Source organism: Erythrolamprus reginae, chromosome 1 (assembly GCF_031021105.1).
Source record: "Erythrolamprus reginae isolate rEryReg1 chromosome 1, rEryReg1.hap1, whole genome shotgun sequence".
In the NCBI taxonomy this organism is placed as follows: domain Eukaryota; kingdom Metazoa; phylum Chordata; class Lepidosauria; order Squamata; family Dipsadidae; genus Erythrolamprus; species Erythrolamprus reginae.
In genome coordinates this window covers 362178804-362206487 of record NC_091950.1, presented here as the reverse complement: position 1 = coordinate 362206487, position 27684 = coordinate 362178804, and the positions used below count along the sequence as shown (strand labels likewise).

The 27684-nt window shown below is 41.1% G+C and overlaps 1 protein-coding gene across 3 annotated transcripts in view; it reads left to right on the top strand.

Moving 5' to 3' along the window:
• Positions 1 to 27684, top strand: part of SPATA17 (spermatogenesis associated 17) — a 108489-nt gene that overhangs the window by 25274 nt on the left and 55531 nt on the right. For all 3 annotated transcript variants that reach the window (XM_070734403.1, XM_070734404.1, XM_070734405.1), the window contains one exon: positions 7145 to 7268. In XM_070734403.1, the coding sequence (XP_070590504.1) occupies positions 7145 to 7268 (124 nt within the window). The remainder of the gene's footprint in view (positions 1 to 7144; positions 7269 to 27684) is intronic.

Sequence of the window (27684 nt, the reverse complement as noted above, 5' to 3'; positions counted from 1 at the left end):
CTCCCCAGTTAGTATGATCAGTAGCTTCTATGGCTGGGAGATAAAAAGAAATGAAGTTCAGTACATTCTGCTTAGGCAGGGAGTTGGACTTGATGACCTGCAGGGCCCCTTTCAGATAGATAGATAGATAGATAGATAGATAGAGAGATAGATAGATAGATAGATAGATAGATAGATAGATAGATAGATAGATAGATAGATAGATAGATAGATAGATGATAGATAGATAGATAGATAGATAGATAGATAGATAGATAGATAGATAGATAGATAGATAGAGACAGACAGACAGACAGACAGACAGACAGACAGACAGACAGACAGACATCTGGAGGAACCGAACTGAGAAGGATGATGTAGTAAATTTATATTCACCAGTTTTAGTTCTGCCAAATTACCCCAACAGTACTTGTTTTCTCCACCTACTTTAGTAAGGTGGATGTGCTTTGGATCTCTTTTTTCGGAGCTATGTTACTGATAGCACCCAGTAAGTGAGCCTTTTTCATTGCATCATCTGCTCTCTAGAATGACATCCCTTTTCCCTACCAGTACATGGCTAGCCCTCATCCTGCTAGTTTACAGAAAGGCATTAAAATTTGGTTGGTTCTTTGGGCATTAGGCCCATATTGACTGAAATTCCCGTCAGATAAATTTGGGTTCCTGGTTGCCTTTTAAGTTTTTATTGTTGTTTTTAACTATATGGGCTTTTTACTAAGGACTTTGTTGTTGTTTATTTATATATTGCCCATACACAGCCATATGCATTTCCTAAATAAAAAAAAAATCATTTGGATTTGTACATTTGTGGATTATCATCAGATTTCCAAGCAGAAAATTTGGATATTTTATAAGAAATGTCCATATTCCACATTTGAAGAAAATCTCTCAATTTTCATCTATAATCAGTTAGAATTATGATAGTTATACATTTTTTTCCTTTATATTATTAAACACATATTTTGGGATAATGCAAGTTTTCATAGTTAATAAAGATGGAAAATCTATGAAGAATAGCATAACACAAAAATAGTGTGTTCATAAAATATGTACAGCTGAACCTTTGAATGCTTTTTATTAGCTAGTCAAAGTAATAGTGGTTTCCAAGACTAATCAGCAACTTAAAAAAGATAATTACTAAAATAAGAGATATGCATACCACTGTTGACAGGTGTAATTGTTTAAAAAGGCAAGCATGTTTTATGTTTAATATTATTGTTGCAAAAGTGCTCATTTTATTCACATTTTAGGCCTGAGCTGTGTTCTTTAAGGACAAAGAAAGGTCATCAGTCTCTCCAACTCCTAGTTCTTTGTCAAAAGTGGACACAGTTAATGAGGTTGATTTGGTACGGCACAAATTCTCAGACACAGATAGAGATCCTTTCAATGGAAACAAATTTGTTTGGCTTTACCAGGTTACTTAGCGATTAATAATAGCCTTGAGATGCAGGTCAAAAAGGTCAGTGTATCCACTTGCCAACACAATCTAAAATGTGCAGGAATTCTAGGTCTTCAGGCACTAAGACCTCGGAAGGCTATGCCTAAAGTAAAACAGGCTATTTTCCAACTTCTTTTTTTCATATTAATAAGCAATTTCAGGAGAAGTGTGGTAAAATGGGGGCCATGCCACTCTTAAGTAATTCATTTATTTTGCAATTTAATCTTATGTTGAAAAAAAATTACACTGCTGCAAAAGCAAAGCACGGTGATTTTTAAATGTCAGTATGTTTCATAAGTAACCTTGTATGAAATATTGTATAAAGAACCTTTAACAGTAAGCGGCAGCAAAAAAACAAATAATCCTAAAATCATAACAGAATAATGTCTCTTCTCCTATCTTTAATTCATTTCTGTTTGTTTTACTTTACCTTGAACATTTAGCAGAAAAATGAGCAAGATTTCTTAGTGTGTGTTCATATACTGTGTGCTACGGGTTAATATTTAATTTTACAAAAAGACACCACAGCATGTAGATTTTTAGAGAGTGTTATGTAGCTTTGATATCATTTTTCCCACATTGTTGTCTTGACATAAATATATCTCAGCACAGCAGTTGAAATATTTAGAGTTGCAGCATGCTGCATATGCTTCATTTTTTGACTAGACAGAGTTGATTCACACATATTTCAATATTTATTTGAATAATTCTACCACCTGCCATGAGTGTGTAGTTAACTGTGAAGCTTCTACAAGCCCCGGTAAGAGTATTCTATCAAAGTACTATAGTGAGTCTATCTTATCCAAGGCCATCTCAATCTTGTATTTCCTTCTAGTTATCAGTACCCCATTCTGTCCCTTCCTCATCAACAAAACATAGGAAATTTGCAGTCTGATGCAGTTAATTTAATTAAAAGCTTTAATTCTTTTAGGATTTAATTCTAAAAGCTGTAGGTTATCACCTATAAAGCCGTACATGGCTTAAGGCCAGACTGTCTTCGGGACTGCCTTCTACTACCCCTCTGTACAAATCAATGGTGAGACCACACTTGGAGTACTGTGTACAGTTCTGGTCACCGTACCTCATGAAGGATATAATGGAACTGGAAAAGATGCAAAAAAGGGCAACAAGAATGATAAAGGAAATGGAGCACCTCCCTTATGATATTGCAACGCCTTGGTCCCTTATGCACCTCCCTTATGAGTTGCAACGCCTTGGTCTCTTCAGCCTTGAAAGACGGTGTTTAAGGGGTGACTTGATTGAAGTGTATAAAATCATGCATGGGACAGAAAAGGTGGATAGAGAAAAAATATTTTCTCTATCACACAATACTAGGACAAGGGGACACTCCCTAAAGCTCATAGGTAAGAAAGTGAGGACAAATCAAGGAAAATACAGTATTTCTTCACCCAGAGAGTTGTGGGTTTATGGAATTCACTTCCAGAAGATGTCATGACAGCTGTCAGCCTTGATAGCTTCAAGACAGGGTCCGATCAGCTAAACACTGTCAGCTGGCAGTACCATGGGGGAGACCATTTTCTGTGGCAGCTCCGGCTCTTTGGAACCAGCTACTTCCAGAGATCTGTATTATACCCACCCTATTGGTCTTCCAGAAAGCTGCAAAACCCTGGATTTTCCGGTAGGCCTTGAACTGCTGATCAGATGATATGTCATCGAGATCCAGACGTAAAGGATATACATAGTTTTATTGTGGATTTTAATTTTTTTAAAAAAACTGTTCTCTTTTTGGATATTTTAATATTAATATTGTATACAGTGATCCCCCGATTATCGCGAGGGTTCCGTTCCCTTTTTCCATGGCCACGCATGAGCAGATGGTGTTTTTACTTCCGCACCTGGGAAGACCCAGCAGCTGAGGAGCCGCCTGCCTGTCCGCTTGTCCGCCGCTTTTCAGCTTGTCCGGCCGCCGCTTTTCCAGCCGCCGCTTGTCCGCCGTTTTTCCGCTTGTCCACCGCTTTTCCGCTTGTCCGGCCGCCGCTTTTCCGCCCGCCGCTTGTCCGCCGCTTTTCTGCTTGTCCGGCCGCCGCTTTTCTTGTCCGGCTGCCGCTTGTCCGCCGCTTGTCCGGCCGCCGCTTGTCCGCCGCTCTGGGAGTTGAAGACCCAGGGAAGGTTCCTTCGGCCGCCCACCAGCTGATCTGCTCGGCAGCGCAGTAGCAGCAAGGAGCCGAAGATGGGGTTTCCCCGTTGCCCACGCAAAGGGGAAACCCCATCTTCGGCTCCTCGCTGCTACTGCGCTGCCGAGCAGATCAGCTGGTGGGCGGCCGAAGGAACTTTCCCTGGGTGCCGCCTGCCGCTCGAGAGCAAGAGGGGGAGAGATAGAGAAAGAGAGAGAAGGAAAGAAAGAGATGAGAGAGGGAGGAAGAGAGTGTGAGAGAGGAAAAAGCAAGATAGAGAAAGAGAGAGAGAAAGAAAGATGAGAAAGGAAGGGAGTGACGTCATCGGGTGGAAAAATCGCGATATAGCGTTTCGCAAAGATCGAGATCACGAAACTCGAGGGATCACTGTACATTGTTTTTGTTAGTTGTGAGCCGTCCAAAGTCCTTAGAGAGTTGGGCAGCATACAAATTGATCTAATAAATTAAGAAAATAAATAAATTCTTCAGAACTTAAAAAAAAATAAGGTGATATTATCCATGTTTATTCTTTTTGCCTTATTTTACAATTTTCTTCATATACAGTACCTTCAAATTGAGCACTATGTTAATTTTCTCGATTAGAGATCCTAACTTGCATAGAAAAACTAAGAACGCTTGAGATAAACCCAAGCTTTTGATGTGCTTATAATAATTGTTGGTCAAATGATGCTATCACTGACCAGCGCTCTCCTTATCATAATTAGGAAATACTATTTATATTATTGGTTCTGTTAAGGCTGGTAATATATTTCCATCTTATCAATTTTATTAGAAGTATTTTGTGCTATGGCTTAATTGACATATGTCATAATGAGCAAAGCAATCAATATATGTGGGCTCATTTGGGAATGACTATGGCTTGTAGAATGCTGCAACTTGGAATGTCAAATAAGTAAATGGTAAACACTATGAATTAATTAATTAATTAATTAAATGAAAAATAGATATGTTGTGAAGCAAGTCAAGGGGGAAAAGTTATAATAAGACTAAATGAAAGTAGTCTGTGGAGTAAAGTTTTATTTCATTTATTTATTTATTCATTTATTTATTTTCTCCAATACACAATACATATTGAAGAGAATAGACGTGAAGTATTATATATAAAGAGAAGGTATAAAAATAGAGGAGAAGATATATGAAGGAAGAAAAGATATATGGTATATGAGATAAGGAGAGACAATTGGACAGGGGACAAAAAGCAGGCTAGTGCACTTGTGTACGCCCCTTACTGACCTCTTAGGAACCTGGAGAAGTCAATCGTGGATAGTCTAAGGGAGAAATGTTGGCGGTTAGGGGTTGACACTACTGAGTCTGGTAATGAGTTCCACACTTCGACAACTCGATTGCTAAAGTCATATTTTTTACAGTCAAGCTTGGAGCGATTAATATTAAGTTTGAATTTGTTGCATGCTCTTGTGTTGTTACGGTTGAAGCTGAAGTAGTCATTGACAGGCAGGATGTTGCAGCATATGATTTTGTGGGCAATACTTAGATCGTGCTTTAGGCGTCGTAGTTCTAAGCTTTCTAGACCTAGGATTGATAGTCTGCTTTCGTAGGGGATTCTGTTTTGAGTGGAGGAGTGAAGGGCTCTTCTGGTGAAGTATCTTTGGACATTTTCTAGGGTGTTGATGTCCGAGATGTGGTATGGGTTCCAGACAGATAAACTGTATTCAAGGATGGGTCTGGCATAGGTTTTGTAGGCTCTGGAGAGTAGTGTGAGATTGCTGGAGCAGAAGGATCAGGTTAACAACTCTAGAAGCCTTTTTGGCGATATTGTTGCAGTGGGCTTTGAAAGAAAAAGGTCTAGATGCGAAGGTCTGAATTAATATTAGTATGAATATTAGTATGAATTAATATCATCTAGATTTTGGGTGGATATGAAAGTTGGAATCCACACTTCAGTGCTAGTTTCTTGTTCTAGTAAATTATGATACCGGTTATTAAGAACCAGACTTAAGGTTTGGGAAGGATTCTGCAATATTCTGAATTAATGTAATGTAATACAAGTTAATGTATAAAGAGGAAAATAATTCTGATTATTTAAATAATGATCTGATAAATGGGAATGTATTGAGAAAGTTGATAAAAAGTGATTGGACATTCAGAGATCAAGAATCAATTATAAGTGTGATGATATCATTAATATGTGCTTAGAAAAAATCTATTTCAAAGGTGCTTTTTCAAGAGGCAACTGGACTTTCTGGATTTTCTTTGAAGACATTTCGCTTCTCGTCCAAGAATCTTCTTCAGCTCTGAGAGCTCTATATTAAGCAGTATATTAAAACATATTAGATATAGACAGATGCTTGTTAATAATAATAGGGACTCTGTTATTAAGTTCTATGGAATATGGACTGTGTCTGCTGTTTTTAATTGATTTGGAATATGTTGGAGTATTATAAATATTTACCCTACAGGAAGTGAATTATTTTTAATACTGTATTTTATGTAAGATGCCCAGAAAAAGGTCATAACATACTTAATTAACATTTATTAAATCTACATACTTCACTGAACAAAATTTATGTCTTTCACATACAAGGTTAATTTAAATTAGCTCTTTCTTAATACCACTACCAACAAATGTTAATTAAACTATTACTTTGATATGTATGTGTACAACTATATGTGTGCGGGGAGGTGCATGCTATTATACATTATTACTAATACTGTAGTAGTATTCACATTTAATCTTCAAGACACTTCAATGTTTTTATAAATATTTTAATACAAAATAGAAAAGAGTTAATAAGATATAAAGAGAATCCACAAGATGTCCTTTGATTGTATTTTTACTGGAAAACCCTGAATTCATCTGGTCAAGGAGCAGTTCTATAACGCCCCTGGAAAAGATCTTTCTCAGTCCTTTCTTCTATTTCTTCTACTTTTTTCATCTACCATGGAAAAATAGGCAGAGGTTTATTGAATAATAGGAGACAGATATTTCCTTGCTTGCAAGCCCTGTGACAATTGCCTATAACTATTACTTCATATATCTTGCATACTTATCTAAAACATTTCATTTTAAGATACGTGTAGTCTGTTGTAATGCTGCTTACCCTTCCAAAAACTTGCCAGTACTACATGATTCCTTCATGTTCCAATACTACATAAAATATTTTATTTAATTCTCTTATTTCTTCCCCAAAATTAGAACATTATATTATATTTCAGAATTAGTGAAATTAGAACCCTTAGATCTAATTTCTTAGGAAACTTGTTTTTTAAAAAAATCTAGATAGAAAATGTTCATGTCTCTATTATTTGTGACACTCCAGTCGTCCATTTGCTATACATCTAAAACATGCATGTAGCTGAATCACACAGAAAGGTCAGTCATTACAGCGCACTGATAGAATGCGGCTATCCTGCTTTTGTTCTAACAGTACGAGGTCTGCATTGCTAAATCGACTTAGCAGGTTCTGAAGTGACTTCCATAAGCAGTACACAGAGTCAGCACATCATCATCATTGGGAGAGAAAGGCATTTTTTTTTATTTTTATAATAATCTATTTTTTAAAAGAAAGTAATATGCAAAATTGTTTTGATGCAGGAAAGAACTAGAAGAGTTTGCAGAGATGAAGGAGAAAGAAGAGACGAAAAAAGCTCTTGAAAGGGAGAAAAAGAAAAAGGATTACCTAGCTCGAAAGATGCATTACCTCCTTAGCACTCAGCAGGTTGGTGTACCTGTCCCTGACAGCTCGTGCAAGCCACTGGGACCCCTAGCTTGACAAAGATAAACTAGCAGGCTGAATGGGACATGACTTGTTGAAAAGATATCACAAAGGCACTACTTCGAGTTCAATTTAGTGCATTTCTATAGGCGAGAGCAGGTACCATGACTGCTGCGTGACAGCAGCTTCATAGAGACAGCATTAGCACGGCTGGCAGAAAGAGCCCAAGTCAGCAGTTTGATCTGCCACTGTGATAACACAACAGGAAGGGCATAACCTCACTTTAGAAACTCATTTTGACTGGCTTATTGTTGTGTTATCTCAGTTGTCAAAAGCTAGTTATTAAGCCAAAGAGCTATGTGATTTTTTAAAAATTTTAATTGAACTGAACTTTGGATCAGAATTACATTCCTTCACTCTGGTGTTTGAATTAAATTGTAAGTCTAAGATGTCTTTCAAAAACTTTCTGGAGAGCTTTTTTAGGCTCTGCACAATTATGTTCATTGCTCCTTTATTGCGGGTTGAAAATATTCAGACAAATCTAGTTATTCTCTCAGAAACATGTTTCAATTCTGGAAAGTTGTTTGATATGGGGAGTATTTTTAACCCTGATTTCCATGATTTAATCCATGTTTGTAGGTACCACCCATTTATATTTAAGAAAATGCAGCACAATTATTTCAATGTTTATTAAGCAAATTTATTGTTGAATATTAGTGGGGTGGGTGGGTTTGATAATAGCATGTGCACTTGCTGCTTAACAAGTGTCATTCCTACAATCAAGGATCAATCACAATGCCAAGTGCTTTCATAACCAAAATTGTCTCACCCTCTTTTTTCCCCTCTGTCACATCAATCATGAATAACTAATGGTGGAGTTTGTTTATATAAGCTGCATGGCAATTAATTATGGGAAAGTGAACTGATTAGTAGAAATTAGTTATTTTAATTGTAAATTTAGTGAAATCAAGGTTTGTTTGTGAAGAAACAGAAGAAAAGACTAATTAGTACATGAATATTATTAAGAATGAATTATTCATATGCTGCCAGAAAGAGTACTGTGAAAATAATCACCCTGGGAAAAAAAACATGTCATGTTTTAAAACTTTAACGAGAATATATAATAATCTCTAAATAGTAGGGAGAAAATGGAAAACTGGACTCAGGGCAGAAGATCAGCATCCTTAAGGTTAAGGTGGAAATTAAAATATATAAGATTTACATGGTTTGGAGGAAAAGTTCAAAAACAAATTTAGGGTAGTTTTCATTTGTTAGCTATTTGAGGAATAAACGTGAAAAATCATGATTGTGTCTGAAAACATAATGTATTCATTGAGATACTACTTAAGAACTGGCATTTCAAATTTAAACCTCCCCCCACATGCCCAATTATTTTTGCAAAATTGAAAGGTATTACACATTCACTATAATCTCATAGACAGCATGTTAATGCAAATATTATTCAAAAATTGAAATTATTTGCATCCATTATAGTATACAGATTTTCTATATTCCTTTACATTACTTTTTCAGTATGCTTAAAGCTGGTATTAAATAAGCATGAAAAGAAGTTAAAAATAGAATCAGAATTGTACTTTGATTAAAACTCACATTACAAGTGGATGATGCCTGGAGAAATAAATGACAAGCTCTAAAACTTGATACTTATGAAATATTGAGCTTTTAATCAATGTTCTTCATTTATCTGTGGTTTCAATAACTAGTCAAGTAACACCTAACACATTTAAGCCTTCCTTTGTTTGAAGAAAATTCTTTCTTCATGATCCCTGTAATTATGAAGAAACCTGCTATAAAATCTTTGCCAATGTTTCCCAAGTCATAAATTATGTTATCTGCTCCACCTACTGGTTGCCTTGTGCAAGATAATTGCACTGAAAAATGCACTTCTGGAGTACAAAAAAATTTCTTTTTATTTCTCTATTTCTGTTGATTTGAAAGATTTGAAAAAGAGAATTTGAATTTACTTAATAGTTTTCTTGATTTGTTTTTATTAGATACAAAAGAAACTTTATTAATAAAAAATATGAACCATTTTTCCTCACAGACTATTTCTGTTTTATTATTTAGGTAATGACTGCCTAAAAGGTTTATTTTTATGACAAATCAAATATGGGAAAACAATTAACCCATTTTAAAATAAAAACAGTAGGAAACATTATACAGTGGTACCTTAAGATACGAACTTAATTGGTGCCGGGGGGAGGTTCGTAAGACGAAAGGTTCGTAAGACGAAACATTGTTTCCCATAGGAAACAATGTAAAGTCAATTAATCCGTGCAACCAAAAACCCCCCGCAAAAAAACGGCTTTCCGCGACTGCTGGGAAGCGGCGCGGCTCTTTTAAAAGGTGACAGCCGGCCTGGGGGGCTTGCCAGCACAGGGTTCGGGGGTGCTGGGAAGCCCCCCAGGCCGGCTGTCATCTTTTAAAAGAGCCGCGCCGCTTCCCAGCTGTCTCCTGAAGGCGGAAGTTCGGCTTTGGTGTTTGGCGTTCGGAGACAGCTGGGAACCCAGCGGTCTCCCGAACGCCGAAACCGGAAGGGGCAAGGTGGGGGGGGGAGAACGGGAGGCTCAGCATTCCGTCAGTCGCAGCGCTGGCTGTCAACTTTTCTTTTTAGCAATGGGGAGGCAACTCAGCTCCTGCCCAGTTTTAAAAAGAAAAGTTGACAGCCAGCGCTGCGGCTGACGGAATGCTGAGCTTCCCGTTCTCTCTCCGCCCCCTCGCCCCTTCGCCCCCCTGTGTTCCTAGGAGAAGTGCTGGTGAGGAGCAGAAGGTCTGTCTTGCCTCAATCCCCAGCACTTCTCCTAGGAACACAGGGAGGCGAAGGGGCGAGGGGGGGGGGAGGGAGAACGGGAGGCTCAGGAAGGGAGCTCGGGAAGGAGCCCACGGTCAGTCGGCTGCGGGCGGGAGGAAGGCGATTGTTCCGCTGCCGCCAGCATGGCCTGGCTGGCAGCGGAAGATGTAACGGAGCCCACGGGGGATTCGCCTTCCTCCCACCCACAGCCGACTGATCGTGGGCCCGATTGAGCGGCCGGTGGTCTCCATTCAGGGAACAGAATGGAGCCTTCCGCGGCGGGGCTGGTAAGGGGGGGAGCCGACGGGGGAGCCGAGCCCAGCCCCGTGGCATTCGCTTTCCTCCCGCCCGCAGTTGACTGATCGTGGGCTCCTTCGCAACCTCGGAGAGCTTCCTGGTTTTCGTGAGCTTTCATGCCCTGGAAGCTCTCCGAAGTTGCGAAGGAGCCCACGATCAGTCTCGGCTGCGGGCGGGAGGAAAGCGAATGTCACGGGGTTGGGCTCGGGAAGGGGCAGCGAAGTCGGTGCCGAGGCACCCTAAGCCCACCGGTGACCGCCAAAGGGTTGGCGAAGGGAGGGTGCTGCGGCGACCCGACCAAGCCTATGGACGCGCCTCCCGCCGCTCTGCCCAATCGCAAAGCCAAAGGAGGCACGGGAGGCGGTGAATGTCATGTCCTCTGGCCTGTCACGGGAGGCAAGGCGGGGAATGTTGGGGGAGTGAAGGAAATTTAAACAGATTACGAAAAGCTCGGTGGTGGATGGCATTCCTTCCAGGAAAATGCCCAGCCCAGCCCCCGTGGAGGCGTTTTTCTAAAAGGAGTGCAATCACCACCACCGAGCTTTTCGTAATCTGTTTAAATTTCCTTCACTCCCCCAACATTCCCCGCCTTGCCTCCCGTGACTGGCCAGAGGACATGACATTCACCGCCTCCCGTGCCTCCTTTGGCTTTGCGATTGGGCAGAGCGGCGGGAGGCGCGTCCAATCGCAAAGCCAAAGGAGGCACGGGAGGCGATGAATGTCATGTCCTCTGGCCAGTCAAGCGAGGCAAGGCGGGGAATGTTGGGGGGGGGAGTGAAGGAAATTTAAACAGATTACGAAAAGCTCGGTGGTGGATGGCATTCCTTCCAGGAAAATGCCCAGCCCAGCCCCCGTGGAGGCGTTTTTCTAAAAGGAGTGCAATCACCACCACCAAGCTTTTCGTAATCTGTTTAAATTTCCTTCACTCCCCCAACATTCCCCGCCTTGCCTCCCGTGACTGGCCAGAGGACATGACATTCACCGCCTCCCGTGCCTCCTTTGGCTTTGCGATTGGGCAGAGCGGCGGGAGGCGCGTCCAATCGCAAAGCCAAAGGAGGCACGGGAGGCGGTGAATGTCATGTCCTCTGGCCAGTCACGGGAGGCAAGGCGGGGAATGTTGGGGGAGTGAAGGAAATTTAAACAGATTACGAAAAGCTCGGTGGTGGATGGCATTCCTTCCAGGAAAATGCCCAGCCCAGCCCCCGTGGAGGCGTTTTTCTAAAAGGAGTGCAATCACCACCACCGAGCTTTTCGTAATCTGTTTAAATTTCCTTCACTCCCCCAACATTCCCCGCCTTGCCTCCCGTGACTGGCCAGAGGACATGACATTCACCGCCTCCCGTGCCTCCTTTGGCTTTGCGATTGGGCAGAGCGGCGGGAGGCGCGTCCAATCGCAAAGCCAAAGGAGGCACGGGAGGCGGTGAATGTCATGTCCTCTGGCCAGTCAAGCGAGGCAAGGCGGGGAATGTTGGGGGGGGAGTGAAGGAAATTTAAACGGATTACGAAAAGCTCGGTGGTGGATGGCATTCTTTCCAGGAAAACGCCTCGGGGGGGGGGGGGGCGGCTGGGCTGGGCATTTTCCTTGGCGATCTTCCCTTGGCTTCCCTGGCCGCCTAGCGCTGCGATCTTCCGATGTTCCCTTGGCTTCCCTGGCCGCTTCCCTGGCGGCCAGGGAAGCCAGGGAAGATCAGAAGATCGCCAAGGGAAGATTGGAAGATCGCAGCGCCAGGCGGCCAGGGAAGCCAAGGCGGCCAGGGAAGCCAAGCCGGGAGCAGCGGCAACGCTGCTCCGGTTGCCTGGTCCTCTCCTGCCTCCCACGCTGTTGTTCCCCGCTGCGTCAGGCGCCGCCAGCCCCGAGTCAGACGCACCCTCGCTGCCGCGCCCAGCCGCTGCCCGCCCCGTCCTAGCCAGAGCCTGAGCCGGCCCGCTCGGTTGCGCCTCCTCGCCCGCGGCCCGCCCACCCGCCCAGGATGCAGACCTGCTGCCTCTCCCGTGCCCGCCGCCGGCCTGATCCTGCGCCTCCTGCTTTCCCCCCCAGCCAAAAATACAAAGGCGGTCTGCCGCCGCCCGCGGAGCAATGGGAAACTGAAGCTGCTGGCGGTTTCAGACTCCCTTTGCTCCACGCTGCTCCGCCCTGCCTGTCATGCGATGGCAGACCGTCTTTGTGTTTTTCGCTGAGGGGGAGAGCAAGAGGACCTTCCTGACTCCCTCCCCCAGCGTCGGACCTCCTGCCCTCCCTCCCAGCCAAAAACCCAAAGCGGCCTCCTGAACGTTTTCGTCTTACGTACCTGCCGCTGCCGCCGAGAAGCCCCGCAGCCCGGCTGTCACATTTTAAAACAGCCGGGTGGCTTCCCAGCAGCCTCTCCAAGCCGAACGCCAAACCCGAACTTCCGGGTTTGGCTCCGGGAGGCAACTGGGAAGCCCCCTGGCTGTTTTAAAAGGTGACAGCCGGGCTGCGGGGCTTCCCAGCAGCCTCCCGAACCGCCAAACCCGGAAGTTCAGGTTTGCCGTTCGTAACACGAAAAAAGTTCGTAAGAAGAGGCAAAATTTTTCTGAACCCCGGGTTCGTATCTCGGGTTGTTCGTAAGACGAGGGGTTCGTATCTTGAGGTACCACTGTAATTAGGAAACTATACTTTACATTTAAGGCTTTCATGTTAAATATAAATTATATGCAGTTTTTGACCTTGAATAAACAAAAGTGAAAAAAGTATGTACAAGCAGCGGGTTGCACTTACCTGAAACAGGGGCACTGCTTGCTCATTCATTCGGGTGCACCTGTGTGTGATTTTGCTTCTGTGCAGGCACAGGAAGCAAAATCGCGCTGAAATCTCACAGGAGAACCCTCATGCATGCACATTTTCAATGATTTTTTTCTTCCGCACATGCACATAAGCAAAAAATTGCTGAAATTTAACACGTGCAAGCATCCCCTCACAAGATTTTGCTTCTGCACATGCGCAGAAAGCAAACCCCCTCCCCCAAATCAAGAAGAAAGATGGCGCTGCCTGACAGACCAGCACCGGAGCAGTCATGTGCAAATTGTGCCATCTGGTGGATGCTACCAGTGCGGAGTTGCCTACTGCACTGGTAGGAACTCACCACTGGTATGTAATCTTTCTTTTTCTTGTGTTTGGGGGTTATATAGGTGTTATTCCCTATTTTCTCAGTAAAGTTTATGTAGTAATTCTGCTTTTCAAAAATTTTGACCTATTAAACATATTGGCTCAAATGCTTCTATCTATAGCTGTAATAGCGTTAGAACATGTACAAAAATAGTTAGAATTTTAGTTTTAATGGTTTATTAAGTAATGATATTATATCTAGACCTTGCATAAGAGCTATTTCTAGTACTTTGATTTACAAAGCAATTCTATTTATACAAATTTATTTTTACTCTTTCTGGATTTAAAACAGCTAAGTTGTTCATTATAGCTACATTAAATTAGGCTTTCATAAACTGAAACCAAAAATGATGTGCTCACATTGCTTTCCACATTTTTAAATAATCCAGTAAAAGTAATCAATATATTATAGGTAAAATAATTCATGGCAATAGAATAGAATAGAATAGAATTTTATTTGCCAAGTTTGATTGGACACACAAGGAATTTGTCTTGGTGCATATGTTCTCAGCATATATAAAAGAAAAAGATACATTTGTCAAGAATCATGAGGTACAACACTTAATGATTGTCATAGGGGTCAAATAAGCAATGAAGAAACAATCAATATTAATAAAAATCTTAGGATGCAAGCAACAAGTTACAGTCATACAGTCCTAAGTGGGAGGAAAAGGATGATAGGAATGATGAGAAAAACTAGTAGAATAGAAGTGCAGATTTAGTAGAAAGTCTGACAGTGTTGAGGGAATTATTTGTTTAATAGAGTGATGACGTTCAGGAAAAAACTATTCTTGTGTCTAGTTGTCTTGGTGTGCAGTGCTCTGTAGCGACGTTTTGAGGGCAGGAGTTGAAACAGTTTGTGTCCAGGATGTGAGGGGTCAGTAAATATTTTCCCCGCCCTCTTTTTGACTCGTGCAGTATACAGGTCCTCAATTGAAGGCAGGTTGGCAGCAATTGTTTTTTCTGCAGTTCCGATGATCCTCTGAAATCTTTGTCAGTCCTGTTGGGTTGCAGCACCAAACCAGACCGTTATAGAGGTGCAGATGACAGACTGAAGGATTCTTCTGTAAAATTGTATCAGCAGCTCCTTGGGCAGTTTGAGCTTTCTGAGCTGGCGCAGAAAGAACATTCTTTGTTGTGCTTTTTTGATGATGTTTTTGATGTTAGGTGACCATTTTAGGTCTTAGATATGATAGAACCTAGAAATTTGAAGATCTCTACCGTTGATACTGTGTTGTCTAGTATTGTGAGAGGTGGAAGGGTGGAAGGGTTTCTCCTAAAGTCTACCACCATTTCTACGGTTTTGAGTGTGTTCAGGATATATAACATAGAAACATAGAAACATAGAAGACTGACGGCAGAAAAAGACCTCTTGGTCCATCTAGTCTGCCCTTTTACTATTTCCTGTATTTTATCTTAGGATGGATATATGTTTATCCCAGGCATGTTTAAATTCAGTTACTGTGGATTTCCCAACCACGTCTGCTGGAAGTTTGTTCCAAGGATCTACTACTCTTTCAGTAAAATAATATTTTCTCATGTTGCCTTTGATCTTTCCCCCAACTAACTTCAGATTGTGTCCCCTTGTTCTTGTGTTCACTTTCCTGTTAAAAACACTTCCCTCCTGAACCCTATTTAACCCTTTAACATATTTAAATGTTTCGATCATGTCCCCCCTTTTCCTTCTGTCTTCCAGACTATACAGATTGAGTTCATTCAGTCTTTCCTGATACGTTTTATACTTAAGACCTTCCACCATTCTTGTAGCCCGTCTTTGGACCCGTTCAATTTTGTCAATATCTTTTTGTAGGTGAGGTCTCCAGAACTGAACACAGTACTCCAAATGTGGTCTCACCAGCGCTCTATATAAGGGGATCACAATCTCCCTCTTCCTGCTTGTTATACCCCTAGCTATGCAGCCAAGCATCCTACTTGCCTTTCCTACCGCCCGACCACACTGTTCACCCATTTTGAGACTGTCAGAAATCACTACCCCTAAATCCTTCTCTTCTGAAGTTTTTGCTAACACAGAACTGCCAATGCAATACTCAGATTTAGGATTCCTTTTCCCCAAGTGCATTATTTTACATTTGGAAACATTAAACTGCAGTTTCCATTGCTTTGACCATTTATCTAGTAACGCTAAATCATTTACCATATTACAGACCCCTCCAGGAATATCAACCCTATTGCACACTTTAGAGCAGGGGTCGGGAACCTATGGCTCGCGAGCCAGATATGGCTCTTTTGATGGCCGTATCTGGCTCGCAGACAGGGCTCCTACCTGTCTATGGCCCGGGCCCCGGCGCCCGCCAAAAACTCCCCAACCCCGAAGAGAGCCTGAATAATGGGGGGGGCGGGGGCGGCGCTTCTGCTGCTGAGCCCAGTCTTCTCCTGGTGGCTTTCGACTCCTCCCGCCGAGGAGCTGCAAGGCTGGCCTCGGCTCCCCTTCCCTAAACCCCCGCCAGCCCCCTCCTTCCCTTCCCACCCTGCCCTCCTTCCCCGAGGCGTCCCTTGCCCATCATCCCCTGCCGGCCAATGGGGCAGCGGGACTGCTAGATGGGCAGCTCTTCCGGCGAGGGTGGGCCTCCGCCCGCGCAGAAAGCATCCTCCCTCACACCCAGCGCCAGCCATGGGAGCTTCCGCCGCCGCCTTCCGCAAGGCCCCCAGAGGAGCCGCGTGGGTCTTCTCCTGGTGAGTCACCGCTCCCAGAGTGTAGGGGGGGGGAGCTTTGCAACCTGCAGCCGAGGCGTCCCGGGGACTTGCAGCAGGTGAGAATCGCCGCCGGAATTTCCAGCAAGACAAAAGAGAAAAAAAAGTTTCGCTTCGGAAGCAGCCGGGAGTCTGTGCTTTTGACAGCCCCCCCACCCCCCGCTTCGTTTAGGGGCGTGGAGGAAATGCCGCCCGGGTGACAGGGGAGCCGATGGTAATCGCCCTTTTGATAGCTGGAGCAATTAAAAAGGGGAGGAGCTCCGGGCCAGGGAGGGGAAGGCGAGGGGGGGGTGCATGAAGGAATGCCTCCCTCCCTTCCTCCGGTATAAAAATCCAGGTGAGGCGTCGCGAGGGCTCCACGCGGGGTCTTCCGGCCCGGCCCACTCAGGAGCAAGAGAGGGACAGAGAGAAAGAAAGAGGGACAGAGAAAGAAAGAGAGGGACTGAGAGAAAGAGGGACAGAGAAAGAAAGAGGGACAGAGAGAAAGAAAGAGAGGGACAGAGTGAAAGAAAGAGGGACAGAGAGAAAGAAAGAGAGGGACAGAGAGAAAGAAAGAGAAGAGAGAGAAAGAAAGAGAGAGGGGGGAGAGAAAGGGAAAGAGGGAGAGAGAAAGGAAGAAGAGAGATAGAAAGGGAGAGAGAGAGAGAAAGCAGGAGACAGAGAGAGGGAGAGAGAAAGGGAGAGATACAAAGAGTGAGTGAAAGAGAGAAGAGAGATAAAGAAAGAGAGAAAGAAAGAGAAAGAGAGGACAGAGAAAGAGAGAGAGAGAATTAGAAAGACAAGGACAGAGAGAAAGGGAGAGAGAGAAAGAGGAAGAATAAATATTAAATATTGTATTTGTTCCCATTTTGTTTTTTACTTTAAATAAGGTATGTGCAGTGTGCATAGAGATTTGTAAAATAATAAAATAGATAATTGACATAACTTACAATGCGTTGTGTGACATGTCCAACGTTCCATCTTCTTTCTTCTGCGAATGCCTCAAAGCTGGCATTCTCTCAACATCAGGTGGGAAGAATGCCAGCTTCCAGTCATGCGCAGGAAAAAGAAGAAGCCAGACTGCTGGACTGATGTCATGCATCGCAAGCTCACAATGTAAGTTATTTATTTAATTTTTTTACTGCTAATTACCATTGTTTCAGTCCAGTTGTGGCTTTATACAGCAGGGAGGAGCATTCCTTGCTGTACTAAGTGAACATTGGAGCGATTGATCTGTCAATGGCCCTTTAAACATATTGTACGGCTCTCGCGGAATTATATTTCAAAATATGTGGCGTTTACGGCTCTCTTAGCCAAAAAGGTTCCTGACCCCTGCTTTAGAGTCATCGGCAAATAGGCAAACCTTCCCTACCAAACCTTCCCCTATGTCACTCACAAACATATTAAAAAGAATAGGACCCAGAACAGACCCTTGTGGCACACCGCTTGTAACCTGACTCTGCTCAGAATACTCGCCATTAACAATAACTCTCTGATGTCTATGCTTCAGCCAGCTTGAAATCCACTGAACTATCCAGGGATTAAGTCCAATCTTCACTAATTTATCTATCAGCTCTTTATGTGGAACCGTATCAAAGGCTTTGCTGAAGTCCAGATAGGCAATATCCACGGCACCACCTTGATCCAACACCTTTGTGACATAGTCAAAGAACTCAATGAGATTAGTCTGACACGATTTGCCTTCAGTAAAGCCATGCTGATTTGGGTCCAATAAGTTATTGTTTTTTAGATGCTGATTTATCCTCTTTTTGAGTAGAGTCTCCATCATTTTAACTACAACTGATGTCAAGCTAACTGGCCTGTAGTTACCAGCTTCTTCTCTACTGCCCTTCTTGTGGATAGGCACAACACTGGCCATTCTCCAATCCTCAGGAACATCTCCTGTTAACAGTGATTTGTTAAACAAATCAGTCAGGGGGGTAGCAATGATAGATCTGAGTTCTTTAAGAACTCTGGGGTGGATGCCATCTGGACCCATTGCCTTATTTATCTTTAATCTTTCAAGTTCTTCTAAGACATCGGCTTCTAAGATCACTGGAGCTGAATCCGTACAGCTGGAAGCAATGCTATATCCCTCTATAGTATTATTATTATTTTGTAAGGTGTCTTTTGAGAAAACTGAACAGAAGTAGCCCAGTTTTGCTTTCTCTTCCTGACTATTGAGCCAATTTTAGTTGATTTTTGAAGTATCCCTTTTGAAGTACTGAAAAAATGCCTAAAGAAGAGTAAAAGTAGAACAACTGTAATAAAGAAAATAAGAAGCCTTCATGAAAAACTATTGGACAGTAGATTTATCTTCTAGCAAAATAAATAGAATACAGTGTTCCCTCACTTTTCGCAGGGGATGCGTTCCGAGGCCGCCCGCAAAAGTCGAATTTCCGCAAAGTAGAGATACGGAAGTAAATACACTATTTTTGGCTATGAACAGTATCACAAGCCTTCCCTTAACACTTTAAACCCCTAAATTGTGATTTCCCATTCCCTTAGCAACCACTTAGATTATTACTCACCATGTTTATTTATTAAAGTTTATTTTTTAAAAAAATTATTGAAGGCAGACTAATGTTTGGCAGTAACATATGACATCATCAGGCAGGAAAAACCGTGGTATAGGGGAAAAAACGTGAAGTGTTTTTTAATTAATATTTTTGAAAAACCGTGGTATAGACTTTTCGCGAAGTTCGAACCCGCGAAAATCGAGGGAACACTGTATAAAAGTATGGAAAAAGGACATGGAAATGAGTATAGAGAACTTAGTTACTGAACACCAGAAAAGTGTGTGAAGTTATACTGATGGACAGTGTAAAGAAGATGTTTGGTAGATGAGAAAATGTATATGGAAGAGAATGATCACTGCAAAAATGGGGCTGAAAGAAAAATATCATGATATGAAAAGGATTGTTAAAGAGATGTAGCCAAAGTAAGCAACAAAGGTTTTAAAGAAGCAGAGTAAATTAAGTACAATTTTTATGGAAATGGAACTTTGTTTTTTGTATGGGGAAGAGAGCTAAATATGGATGTTCCAGGAGAATGACTGAAATTAAAAATGAAAGTGATGAAAGAATTTGGGCAGAAATATTTTGGAGATTGTGAGAGAAAGATAGTGATATCAAGGATGAAATCAGAAAGAATGTTATAAAATTATTTTTTAAATGTTGAAAAGAAAAAAAATATTGGGAGGATTTTGAAAAGTAGGAATGCTGTAAGTATAGATGGAGTAACTGAAGAAATGTTAAAACTAAAAAAAATGCTATTTCAACATAATGGCAGAAGATTATCATTTAAAGGCTGAATTTTTTTCAGTGTGTTTTTAAATATAGACATGAATAGGTCCTTAATTTGAAAATGCCAGTAAACAAAATGCAATTTTACAGTGAGAATTCTTGAGAAAATGCTCTTCATCTGGAAGCATAAAGGAAGCAAATAAAAAAAATGTTGATTGATTCTGTGCTATCAAGTCATTTTCAACTCCTAGTGAACACATGCATAAAGTTTCCCCTTGATAGGCTCTCCTTAAATTGTTCTCTTAAATCTTCAAATGGAGCATTAATTGCCATTGTAACTGAGTCCATCTCTTTTGCTGCTGTTTTTACTCTTCTCTTTCCTTCCAGCTTTCCCAGCATTAGATCTCTGTTTATGTGTTTGAGGTTGGATAATTTAATATAATAATAACAGAGTTGGAAGGGACCTTGGAGGTCTTCTAGTCCAACCCCCTGCTTAGACAGGAAACCCTACTTACTTTTCTCCTTGTTTTGTTTTATTGATTGATTGATTGATTGATTGATTGTTAGAGTTGGAAGGGACCATGCGGGTCATCAAGTCCAACCCCCTGCCTAAGCAGGAACCCTATAGCATCCTAGCCAAATGGCAGTCCAATTTCCTCTTAAAAATGTCCAGAGTATTGGAGTTCACAACATCCGCTGGTAGGTTGTTCCACTGGTTGATTGTTCTGACCGTCAGGAAGTTCTTCCTTATTTCCAGGTTGAATCTCTCCTTGGTCAGCTTCCAGCCATTGTTCCTCATCCGGCCCTCCGGTGCCCTGGAGAATAAAGTGGTAGTTTCCACCCATTGCTTAATAAAGTTTAGTTTCCACCCATTGCTTCTTGTTCTACCTTCAGGTGCTTTGGAGAATAGGTTGTTTCCTTCTTCTTTGTGGCAACCCCTAAGATACTGGAACACTACTATCATGTCTCCCCTTCTTTTTATTAAACTAGCCGTGCCCAGTTCCTGCAACCATTCTTCATATGTTTTAGCCTCCAGTCCCCACCTTTGCTTTGCAATGCTGCGATTTCGCTGAGGCTTACCCTCACTGGGAATCCCCACCTCTGGACTTCTGTTGCCAGCGAAGTGCCTGTTTTTGCGATGCTGGGATTCCCCTGCTGGGATTCCCCTGCAGCATCACAAAAAATGTGGACGCCCAGAGGTGGGGTTTCCCATGGAGAGGAGCCTCAGGGGAATCCCACCAGCGTGGAAACAGGCACTTTGGCCCACAAAAGGGGTGAATTTTGGGTTTGTATGCATTACAGTAATCAGTTTTCCATTGATTCCTATGGGAAACATTGTTTCATCTTACGAACTTTTCACCTTACAAACTTCGTCCTGGAACCAATTAGGTTTGTAAGACAAGGTATCACTATACTTATCTGCTTATCCCTTTTATTTGTTGGGATAATATGATTGTAATAAGCATGACAAAAACCTCATTTAATATAAATATTATATAGCCAAACTGCATTTAATCAGAATCCTTATCTTTTGAGTACAAAACTAAAACACAAGTTTCCCACAGATAACATATTGCTTGGATACTGACTAGAAAAATCTGATGTCTCTCCATTTTTATATACAGACTATTGTTAAATTTGTTTATCATTACATTTGAATATCGGTAAGGTTAAAAGATTACATTAAACCTATAGACTCTAAAATAGGTCCTCTCTGTGTTAATGATTTTGCCATGGGAGATTCCCATGGATTTAGGCCTCAGCTGCCCTTAAATCCCATCGTCCCTTTATTGTCACTTAACCAGTGATCACTCAGACTGGAAGAATGCTAGTTTCCTTTCTTCTGATCTTCTTCTGGTTAGATAGGCATGATCTGCTGACCTCAGGACCTCCTCCATCTTTGATGATTCTTCTATCATGTCTCCCATCAGAAGCACAGCTATAACCTACCTTTCTAGCTGGAGATTAGCAGGAATGCTCAGTGGAATTCTTGTGGAGGCATAATTGTAGTGGTTGAAAAACTATCATGCTTTTTTCTGTTCTCAGCAAGAGTAATTGAATGTTGAATATCTGACTAAATTCTGGTCCGTGACAGTGTGTTAACACTCTTGACTATCACCTAACAGCAAGGCAATTATTTGCTGAGTGGAATTTTTATAAATCCCTTGGCAATAGTATGTCCTAATAATTATGATGAAGTGCATTGGTCAGTGTTGATTCAGCATTTCCATTTCTAAGAAATATTTCAGTTGAATCTCTCTATTCTTTTGCATTTATGTTTCCCTCCCCAAATCTGGTTTTCTATTTTCTCATACTGTGAATATATATTAAGTAAAACAAATTATAAAAATGTCTTGCATGCACATTTTTTTCAATCATTGCCATAAAGGCTTTGGTAGCTTTTTACCTTCAATTCTTCAATATGATCCATATTATGCAGAGGTTTTGTTTTGTTTAATTCAAAACATAGTTGAACACCACTTACTATTACAATAAAAAAAGAAGATAATGTAAAGATTGAATCTGGAGAAACAGGAGGATGCAGAATAGGAAAGACAATGAGATAAATATTAATGTTACCCTATTTATTTAACTCTACAAAGAATATAAGCATAGTAAAATGTTAAGTGATGACAAGTGGACTCAGAATTGGAGTGCAAACATTAAGAATTAAAAATATGCTGATCACAATATGTTAACCGAAAGCAAAGATTTAGAAGACTAGATTTTCACTTACATGGTGAAAGGAAGAGCTCAGGAACTGTTCTTAGGAAAGCAAAAATAGATAGTGAAAAATGTGGGTTAATATTTAATAAGAAAACTAAGGGAATGTTAACTAGCCTGCTTAGGGAATTTGCATTTGACAATGAAGAAGTGAAGGTGGTATATTGTTTTGTTTTCTGAGACTCAATAATAGATAAAGATAGACAGCATGCTAGAGAAGTAAAGAGGAGATTAATCCAAGGGAGAAAGGCAGCGGCAAATTTAGATAAGGGTGAAGGATATTTCTATGACAACAAGGATCAGAATAGTTAAAGCCATGGTTTTCTCAGTGGTAGTGAAGGGCTATGAACCTGTATATTGGAATAACAGTGAAAACAAAAACATTTGAATTTGAATTAAGGGTTTTGAAAAAAATCAATAATAGAACCATGGATTGCAAGAAAAATATATTGTTCCTTTAAAGCAATGATTAAAAAGACAAAGGTTACTACTTTAAACATGAGATGTAAATGGAGAATCAATGAAATATACCTGAAAAAATGTGGATTGCTGTGATAGAAGGTTTTTATCCATATAGTCTCTAGGAGTTGGGTCTGATTTGATGGCATTAAATTTTGTCATAAGTCTCAGGTACATTGGTTGTTACTAACATATAGACCAGACCTGGGCAAGATGCGGCCCGAGGGCCAGATGCGGCCCGCCCGCTATCTGTGACCAGCCCGCGAAGGTCGGTCCAACTTTTCTAGATAAGAACCAGGTGTTCAAGATATAATATATAATTATATATATAATATAATATAATATAATAATATAATATATAATTATAATTTATAATTATAATATAATTAACTCAGTTCTACCCAATAATATACAGTATTGGAGAGAACTGAGTTAATTATATTAGTCCGGCCCTCTAAAACCATCCCAATTTCTCATGCGGCCCTATGGCAAAATTAATTTCCCTCCCCTGATATAGACAGTAGTTATTTACAGGATTGTATTGCTTGGTTGTGGTTCAAGTCCTAATTGACTTAAATCCAAAGGAGAATCTTGTGAAATATAAACTGTTTGTTGTGCTGTTATCTTTAGAACAGTAATATTTTAAATTTCCTTACAGTTGGAGAGACACAATGGTTTAGCAGTTAAGACTGAGCATGTCAGCTTTCCAGACTTCTGGTTGGTCCAGTAGGCCAGTTTTTCACCCTTCCCAGGTGCCAGAGCTTCCCTGGAGCCTGGGGAGGATGAAAACTGCCTCCCCCACCCTGAGGCTGAAAGCGCTCTCCCAGAGCCTCTGCAAAAATCAGCTGGCCAGCATGTGCATGCACACTGGAGCTGAGCTAGGGCAACAGCTCGTGTGCTGGCAGATATGACTCCTCATGCCACCTGTGGCACACGTGCCAGAGGTTCACTATCATTGATATACAGGCATGTAGGTATACCTTAGCAGTCAATAGAAGTCAAATCTTACTTGACGACACTTCAAAATATCTACACTAAATTATGAAGCACTTCATACCTTTTCAAACTCAAGAAAATTATTTGCAGCAAAAACGATAAACTGGCCACTTGTGATGAGTATTTCTGCTACCCAACAAAAGTGAGATACTTCCTTTCCTTTTGCCTCTTCAGCAATCTTTGTCTGACTTCTCGCAAATGGTATTCCTCCTTGCTAAAAGGAGATGGTAATGCACTATTTAGATATTGTTTGTTATTGGTGAAAGAAGCTGTCTTGTTGCTTTATGCTATTCTATATGGACATGAAAACATGTTTCTGGATGGTATTCAACCTATATTAGAGTTTACCTTTCCCCATATCATTTAATTTTAAGCATAGCCTTCATCAAGTATTTAGCTATCTACACAGTATAAATCTGCTCCATACAAGTAATCATTATGTGTAAACATTCTGGAATGTTGCGAAGAATGTAAGAAGTATAACTATGAAGTAAGAAGCTCATTAAAGCATTTATACCCCCCCCCTCAGGATTATGGGATTTCCTTCTACAATTGCAGTGTGATCTCATGAAAGCACATATTTGGTTAAGGAGTTGCAGACAGGTGTTGTGTGCATCATTCGGAGCATTCTGAAACATGTTGCATTTGAATCTGAATCACTGTTCAGTCCTCATAGGAAGTCAATTTGATCTTTTCCTCAGATGTAATTTTTGGACCCTATAGTAATGGAAGGAGCAACACAATGCATTGAAGTAGAGTTATCCATGTATTAGAGGCTGTTTTTGTCCTAATTTATCTGTGAAACTTGACTTCTAGTAATCAACTCCTATCTTCTTCTGGGATAATTAGAATAACAAAGATAACTTTCCCCTTCCAAATTCTGAAGTAATGCTATCTTGTTATAAATAATGTTGAGTAGGCACAATGTATAAAGTATAGAATCTAAAAAAGAATCTTTGAGCACCAGAGGTGGTATTCAGCTGGTTTGGACCGGTTCAAGTGAATCAGTAGCAGAAATATGGACTGGGTCGCAGAAATGGCAAATACACTTCTGGTTGGCCCCACCCCTGCCTACCTGGTTGCTGCTTGCCCCACTTGCCCGCTTGCTGCTCGTCACCTTGCCCATCAGTCCCATCTCACCTGGCCACCCTATATATGTTGCCTTTGCCACATGACCAAGATAATTGCCTCGCCTCTGCACCTCACCTTGCCCACTCTGCTTACCAAAGGTAAGCATGCCACCTGCTCGCCGTTCACCTTGGAGAGGTAGGGTAATGTGCCATTCCCTAGCTTGGGCCTTGCCCCGAGCCTCCACCCCTTCACCATTCACCTTTGCTGGGTCGGGGAATGGGTCTGGCCTTGCTCTTGAGCCTCTGCCCTCATATCACCCACTCTCCCTCGCTTGCTCACCTTCATTCATGCCTTGGTGGAGGTCCTTGGCAAGGCTCAGCCAGCAAGTCTCCAGTGGCCCGTAGCTTTCTTCTGCCTTCCGATCAGCTCCTCTATGACGCCATCCCTCTGGCGCAGCAGGTCATTCTCCTGGAAATGATCTACATGGAACCCACGTTTGGTACCTGATCTGACAGTATTAACTGTGAGAAATATCTAGATACCTTTGTGAACCACTGCTTAAATATGAGACAGAAATGTGTTGCAGTTGCCAAAAAAAATAAAGCAGTCCTGGGCTGCATGAGCAGGGGGACAACATCAAGATTGCTCTACTGCAGGCCACTGAAGCTGACTGTAGATCTGTAGGTCAGCGGTTCAAATCTCATCACCGGCTCAAGGTTGACTCAGCCTTCCATCCTTCCGAGGTGGGTAAAATGAGGACCTGGATTGTGGGGAACAATATTCTGGCTCTGTTAAAAAGTGCTATTGCTAACATGTTGTAAGCCGCGTCTAGGGAGAAGGGCGGCATAAAAATCGAATAAATAAATAAAGATCACAACAAGTGATAATGCTGCTTTATAATGCACTCAGTATAAAGTGCAGTATAAAATGTGTGGCCACACTTGAAATATTATGTATAGTTATGATCACTATGATACAAAAAAGATGCTGTGCAAATGTATAAAAAAGAGCAATAAAGATGATAATAGATCTGGAGGTTAAATCATAAGAAAAACAGTTGAGGAAGATAGATACTATATGTTTAGCGTATACATATAATGTATACAATATGTAAATTTTGTGATCCTAAAGACTATAATGTTTCGTCTATGTAGGAGAAGGACATCTCAACTAGAAATAGCTATCTGCAGTCACTGTTGGATCTTGTAGTTATGATTTGGAGTGATTTTAAAAAAAAAAAAACAACCACAAGACAATAACTTTCAGAAGATATTTTTCCCCAAAGAAATAAAAACTCTCCACTTTGCAAGGTATTATCTCCAATTCTGGGGATGAAAAAGTCAAGGTATCCCATAGGGAGTGAAGTGGTGTTTTGTACATGTCTTCAAGCTGAGATGCTATTATAACTGTTGTGATCCCTTTAAATCTCCCTTTCCTCTAATAGGAGAAGAGAAGCTAGGCTTTATGATTTGCGAGGCTTAGGAAGGTGGGAATAGGCTCTTGTCAAACAAACTAAGATGGAAATGAAAATACCTGTAAGAGCAGATTAGTCTGTAGAATAGTTTCATTTTGCTATCTGTTTTTGCTTCTTACTGTTTTTGTTTTCTGATAGGTGACTTTACCTTGCACAAAGAAACAAACTAACAATAAGTTTTTAGGTTCACACATAATAGTTCATGGTTAAGGGCAAATAAATGATAGGCAAACTATTACAACATTCCATTGGGAAAAAATTGAGCTGGAAAATAAACAAAAAGCTTGTCTTGGATAAGTTTAGATAAGCAAACCATAGTCAGACAAGCTACAACATAGTTAAACCCTGTGGGTTAATGTCCTACTGCCCTAGACTAATTACAAAAGATTAGGTCTATATAAAAATAAAGTATTTAAAATGCTTAGTTCCTTCCACATATAACACAAGCATGATCTGTTCAGCCTGAGTTGGGTACTTTGATGTTCAACAAGCATTTAGTTAACTCATATGTTTTGAGGAACAAATATTTCTATGAATGCTTTTTAAAAATGTATTTTAAAGCTGCTGTTAAGCACCTGTTAGAATTTGCAGTAGCTAAAGCTTTTATGTATGTTACATATTTTTGTCCCTGAATCAATTGATTGCATACTCAAAAGATCTCTAGACTCTGGCCAATTGGCAGAACATTGGCAAACTGGTAACTCTGCCTCTAGTATATTTCTGTATATTGGGCAACCATCAGCCAACAAACATATTATTTCCTAATACAGTATTCTGTTTTTAAGTGATGTTCGTAATCCCAGTGTATCAAAGCAAATATCATAACTCCTTATTATCATCATCAAAGGGAAATTGGGAACATGGATCTTTACAAATTATCTGCTCAGTTTGGGAAAAAAACCCCATAGGACTGAAAATATTACAAATGATATCAATTTAACCTGATTCTTTCCAGCAAATCCTTTCTTTTTTATTTGCTTGCCATCCTCATTACCAAGATTAAAATTATACGAAGAAAGCAAAATGAAACATTAAAATGATTCAAAATATTAATGTAATGCTAAGGATGGCTGCATAACAAATGATACATTTGCTCATAAGCTTTGGATCTGGTAAAATTAATAATGCTGATGGATCATGCATGGGTGAAGAGAGAATTCTAAGACAGAAAACTAGAAATAGTTTGTGTAGCTCCATTTTTCTTTTTTTAGTGAGTCAGAATCATACAGGGTGGTTTTTTTTAAGTGAGAAGGGAATACCACAGAGCTTTCACACCTCATTTGCCATATTCACCACTGTGCACTATTCAGCAGAAGACTGCTTCAAGGAGGTCAGTGAGAAGCTATTAGCAGAGTCTTCCCCAGAGATTTCTTTGGTCTTATTGAGTTGGAAGTTAGCATGACAGTACTGCAAATAACTCAGTTGCAGGTTTTTTAACCGTTAGCGAGATTTCCCTATAGTGTTTGTCACTTCAGGAAATTATTCCTAAAAATGATGTCTAGAAACCAAGGTTTGACAGGCGCTCT